At 43.1% G+C, this 6,000-nt stretch overlaps 1 protein-coding gene across 1 annotated transcript in view; it reads left to right on the forward strand.

Moving 5' to 3' along the window:
* Positions 1-345: 345 nt before the first annotated feature.
* The window catches only part of psmb10 (proteasome 20S subunit beta 10), a gene marked incomplete in the record, with an annotated part of 6,012 nt that continues 357 nt past the window's right edge, over positions 346-6,000 (forward strand). Inside the window, 8 exon segments of the mRNA XM_062435528.1 lie at positions 346-520; positions 2,358-2,451; positions 2,621-2,718; positions 3,465-3,483; positions 3,485-3,606; positions 4,611-4,726; positions 5,234-5,292; positions 5,783-5,934. Coding sequence (XP_062291512.1) covers positions 456-520; positions 2,358-2,451; positions 2,621-2,718; positions 3,465-3,483; positions 3,485-3,606; positions 4,611-4,726; positions 5,234-5,292; positions 5,783-5,934 — 725 coding nt within the window.

The following is a 6,000-nucleotide window of genomic DNA, read 5'->3' on the forward strand; positions in this document are numbered from 1 at the left end:
GTGATAAAATAAACCTGTTCATTACTTTAAAGTGATTTTCAGACATGATTTTTCTATAAATTCTGCCAAATTTAAGGTATTTTTTTTAACTTTAGGTGAAAATTTCTGCTTTGTTTCAAAACTGAGAATCTTATTTGTGAAAATAGTGAATTATATGGAAGTAAATTGGCGGGAAAAGTGTGATTTCCTCACTTTTCTCACAGCACCTTCAGCCAGTTTAATGAAACATCCCTTTTTCAAACTCCATAAGAGACCATATGACTTATTAATATGGAGTTGTTGTTGTTTTTTACAGTGGACAGCAGGGAGGCTTGGCTTGCTGCATTACAGAAATGAAAGTAAAAGTAAAAAGAAACCCATGAAAAGCGCTGACACACTGGCTGTTAGCAGGGTTTTATTTTAACCCTCAGCTCCGTTTCTTCACCCTTCAGATTCATCTCCCTTCACCTGTAAAGATGCTCCACACTTTGAAGCCCTTTGAGATGGAGGCTGGAGGTTTCTGCTTTGAAAACAGCCGCAGGTAAAGAAGCAATGCATCCATTTTTTTTGGACTGTTGCTACTGAAGCTAAGATGGAGGAAATGCTTGTTTATTACCACACTGTTCATGGTGTGTATAGCTGAAGTGTGTCTGTAGTTCATTGTGAGTTTATAAAGCATCATTTAATCATCACTTATGATCCGTTGTCTGATGGGAAGCTTCATTACAGCCTTCATGAGACTGATTTGAAGGATTTGAAGAGAGTCTGAGGCTCCACAGTGAGAACATGTGTATCACAGTATGGCTTAAAAACACACATTTCTCTCAGAGGGCTTTAAGATACAACCCTCTCTACCATTACACCCTCCAGTCACATTAGAAAAGATGAAATATAGACAGAAAATTCAACATAGGAAGGTTGGACACGCAGGTTTGAGGTTTCATTGGTTCAAACGGAGACAGAAGAATCAATGTAGAGACACAGAATTATATTATTGAACCAAGAAATACAAACCAGCAGCAGCAGCTACATGTGCCAGAAACCTTCAAGTATAGAAAAAACTACAAGATTAGTCAGATATCATACTTACTCTGTACCTTTCCTTAATAAAACACATAATAAGACAACACATTAAACTGGATTCATGTTGAAAATACTGCCTGTTATACACTGTAAACACTGTTTATCAGTTCAACTAATTGAAAATATATTTAGATTAAAAACAATCAAGCTTTATTAGCAATTTGTCATCTTTTTCATCCTTTTAAATGTCAATAATCACCCAGTTTAAGAGTGTAATCTGACTCCTTCACATGCATTTTCTCTGTATAGTGTCACTATCAATTACACTTTTACCAGGTTTTGACAGTAAATGCTCAAAATAAATTACTGTAATAGTTAGGGCTGGGTAAAAAAAATTGATTTAATCGATTTTGGATCGATTTCATTTAAATTTTGCATTATCGATTCATAGGGCATGAGATCCATTTTTCTCCATGAAGTTTTTATTTTTTTATAAAGCTTTATTGGTTGGCATCATTTACAGAAACAATATGTTTTGAAACAGCAGTAGTAATGTGAAAACAGATATACAACGCCAGGGGTTACTTTAATAAACAGCCTTAATGCAATTTGCAGTGATTGAATGTTGTAGTTCAAACACTTTCACTTCCTTTCTAACTTCACAATTGCACTTTTGAGACTTGAGACAGTTTTGTTTACAGCTCAAGTTTAAACTGTCCAATTTACAAGTTTGCACTTAAAACCTGTTGTTTAATGTTTAATGTGAAGAGAAAAAATAAAGTACATTTGTATTTTGTAACACAGTTGAGCCATTTTCATTATTTAAGAGCAGATTGAATTGAATCGAATCGTGATTAATCGATTCAGAACCTTATGAATCGAAATCGAATGGAAGGAAAGAATGGAGGAAAGGAAAGAAGGAAGGAAGGAAGGAAGGAAGGAAGGAAGGAAGGAGGGAGGGAGGGAGGAAGGAAGAAGGGAGGAAGGAAGGAAAGAAAGACAGAGGAAAGAAGGAAGGGAGGAAGGTAGAGGGGAGGAAAAAAGAGAGAAGGAGGGAGGGAGGAAGGAAGGAGGGAAGGAAAGAAGGAGGGAGGGAAGGAGGACAAAAGGAAGGAAGAAAGGGGGATGGAAGAAGGAAGGGAGGAAAGAGAGAGGAATGAAAGAAAGAGAGAAGGAGAAGGAGGGAGGAAGGACAGACGGAAGGAAGGAAGGACAGACGGTAGGAAGGAAGGGAGGAAAGAAGCAACAGTCAAAACAGAAGGGGGTCAATTTGACCCGGGAGGACGACACAAAGCTTAAATGTGTGTGTGATATATAAACATGTTTCTGTCTCCTTCTTCTTCCTCATTTTACAGAAACACGATGTTGGAGTCCAGTTTTTCAGAGCTGGGCTACAAAGCTCCCAACGCCAGAAAGACGGGGACGACCATCGCTGGCATCGTTTATAAGGTGCCTGCAGTGTTTTATAAGACATAGGAACCGTTGATATGATGATTCAGATGAGTTATAAGATACAGTATAAATGCAATAAAGCAACATATCTAGCTACTCATCCAAAAGCTGGAAGTTGTTCAGGGAGTCAACCAGGTGTTTCTATTTTTTTGTCCGCGCCCGGCAGGATGGAGTGATCCTCGGAGCAGACACCAGAGCGACAGACGACATGGTGGTGGCCGACAAAAACTGCATGAAGATTCACTACATCGCTCCTAAGATCTAGTGAGTAGAGGAAGAGTTTGATCTGCAGTTCATCAGGATGAGATGAGACAACCTCTTTTCCTTTCTCCCTCCCTCCCTCCCTCCCTCCTTCCTTCCTTCCTTCCTTCCTCCCTCCCTCCCTCCTTTTCTCTTTCTTTCTTCCCTCCTACCTTCCTTTCCTTACTCCCTTCCTTCTTTCCTTTCCTCCCTTCCTTCCTCCCTCCTTCCTTCCTTCCTCCCTTCCTACCTCCTTTTCTCTTTCTTTCCTCCCTCCCTCCTACCTTCCTTCCTTCCTTCTTTCCTCCATCCTTGCTTCCTTTCCTTCCTTCTTTCCTTTCCTCCCTTCCTTCCTCCATCCTTCTTTCCTCCCTTCTTCCTTCCTTTTCTCTTTCTTTCCTCCCTCCTACCTTCCTTCCTTCCTTCTTTCCTCCGTCCTTGCTTCCTTTCCTTCCTCCCTTCCTTCTTTCCTTTCCTCCCTTCCTTCCTTCCTCCCTCCTTCCTTCCTTCCTCCTTCCTCCTTGTTTTGCTTTCTTTTTTTCTTTCTTTCTTTCTTTCTTTCTTTCTGACGACTAAGCTTCATATTAGCTTCAGATCAACCTTTAAACACATTTCTACACAGAAGGAGGACTGTGGATTTATTTGTTAATCTGTGTCTTATGCTTGTGTGTGTGTGTGTGTGTGCTTGTGTGTGTGTGTGTGTGTGTGTGTGTGTGTGTGTGCGTGCGTGCGTGTGTGTGTGTGTGTGTGTGTGTGTGTGTGTGTTTTAGCTGCTGCGGCGCCGGCGTGGGCCGCAGACGCAGAGATCACCACGCAGATCATGTCGTCCAACGTGGAGCTGCACACACTCAACACTGGGCGGCCTCCTCTCGTCGCCATGGTAACCAGACAGCTGAAACAGATGCTGTTCAGGTGAGGAGATTTTAAAAATGAAGAGACAGGAAGGAAAGCACAAAAATACCTCCAAATAATGCCTTGATAACTGTTAATAATTAGTTGTATGTAATTATAATTCAATAAAGTTTTGCCCAGTTAGATTTTGTTTATCCAATTTTAACCCTCCTGTTGTCCCTGAGTCAAGGGAAGGAAGGATGGGAGGGAGGGAGGGAGGAAGAAGGAAGGATAGGAGGGAGGAATGAAGGAAGAAAGAAGGAAAGGAGGGAGGAAGGAAGGAAGGAAAGGAGGAAGAAAGAAGGAAAGGAGGAAGGAAGGAAGGAAGGGAGGAAAGGAAAAGATAAAGGGAGGGAGGAAGGAAGGAAAGAAGGAAGGAAAAAAGAGGGATGGACGAAAGGAAAGGAGGAAAGAAGGAAGGAAGGACAGACGGAAGGAAAGAAGGGAGGAAGGAAGGAGGGAAGGAAGGAACGAAGGAACGAAGGAAAGGAGGAAGGAAGGGAGGAAGAAGGAAGGAAAAGAGGGAGGAAAGAAGGAAATGAGGGAGGAAGGAAGGAAGGAAGGGAGGAAGAAGGAAGGAAAGAAGGAAGGAAGGAAGGGAGGAAAGGAAAAGAGGAAGGGAGGGAGGAAGGAAGGACAGAAGGGAGGAAAGAAGGGACAGTCAAAACAGACGGGGTCAATTTGACCCAGGAGGACGACACAAAGGTTAATTATTGTGTATTTGGTTCAACAATTATAAAAACACTTTTGGACAGATAATGATTTGGTTTTGATCATGTGTCGAGTCCCGCCGTGATTCCTACATATAATAAACAACATAATGTCAGCATGATGTCACTAATTTGATGTTTATAAATGCCCAAATCTTTGTCATGATGGCCAATCAACTGATGACACATGACTGAGACAAAATGCCACATTACTAATAATCTATTGCATTTTTCTTGGGTTTTATGTTCTTGTTTCTTGTCCCACTGAGAAGAAGCAGCAGCCTGTTGTGGTGACGTGTGTGTGTTATGTTTTAGGTACCAGGGTCAGGTGGGTTCATCTCTGATCGTCGGAGGAGTCGATGTGACCGGAGCTCACCTGTACAGCGTTTACCCACACGGCTCCTACGACAAGCTGCCCTTCCTCACCATGGGTACGCCTTCATGTGTAATCATGTGCTGTCTATACTTAACCCTCCTGTTGTCCTCGAGTCAAGGAAGGAAGGGAGGGAGGAAGAAGGAAAGAAAGGAGGAAGGAAGGGAAGAAAGGAGGAAGGAAGGGTGGATGGGAGGGAGGAAGAAGGGAGGAAGGAAGGGAGGAAGGAATGAAGGATGGAAGGGAGGAAAGGAGGAAGGGAGGAAGAAGGAAGGAAAGGAGGGTGCTAGGAAATGAAGGAAGGGAGGAGAGAAGGAAGGAGGGAAGGAAGGAAGGTAGGGAAGGAAGGAAAGGAGGAAGGAAGGGAAGGAGGAAGGAAGAGAGGAGGGAAGGAGGGAATGAAGGGAGGAGGGAAGGAAGGACGGAAGAAAGGAAGGAAGGAAGGAAGGTAGGAAGGAAGGAAAGGAGGAGTTGCAGGTGTGTCTGGGTGGTGAGATTTTTCTAGAAAAACCTGCTCACTGCATCTAGATTGAGCTAAAAAATGAATGTTTGATTGTTGTTTCAGGTTCTGGTTCTGCAGCCGCTGTCTCTGTGTTTGAGGACAGATTCAAACCAAACATGGAGGTGAGACTGAATTTTCTTTTTTTTTTCTTTTTTTTTTTTTTAAATTAAATCAGTTTTATGGGCAAAATATCTGCAAATATTCTCATTATAAGCTTCAGAACTGCCTCACTTTTCATGTTTAAGTCTTTTAACTGCAGAAACACAATACGGTTAACCTCAGTCTGTATTATATGTTCTCTCTCTCTCCCCCTCTCTCTCTCTCTCTCTCTCTCTCTCTCTCTCTCTCTCTCTCTCTCTCTCTCTCTCTCTCTCTCTGTGTCTCTCTCTCTCTCTCTCCCTCTCTCGCTCCCTCTCTCTCTCTATCTCTCTCTCTCTCTCTCTCTCTCTCTCTCTCCCTCTCCCTCTCTCGCTCCCTCTCTCCCTCTCTCTATCCCTCTCTCTCCCTCTCTCTCTCTCTCTCTCTCTCTCTCTCTCTCTCTCTCTCTCTCTCTCTCTCTCTCTCTCTCTCTCTCTCTCTCTCTCTCTCTCTCTCTCTCTCTGTCCGTCTCAGCTGGACGAGGCGAAGCAGCTGGTGCGAGACGCCATCACCGCTGGGATTTTCTGTGATCTGGGTTCAGGCAGCAACGTGGATCTGTGTATCATCACTCAGGCCGGGGTCGAGTACCTGCGAGCCTACGACAAACCCACCACCAAGGGAAAAAGGTGAGCCACTAACTATGCTCCTGTTGGCCTCTTCTTCTTCTTCTTCTTCTTCTTCTTCTTCTTCTT

The sequence above is a fragment of the Scomber scombrus genome, chromosome 16 (assembly GCF_963691925.1).
Source record: "Scomber scombrus chromosome 16, fScoSco1.1, whole genome shotgun sequence".
Classification (NCBI taxonomy): domain Eukaryota; kingdom Metazoa; phylum Chordata; class Actinopteri; order Scombriformes; family Scombridae; genus Scomber; species Scomber scombrus.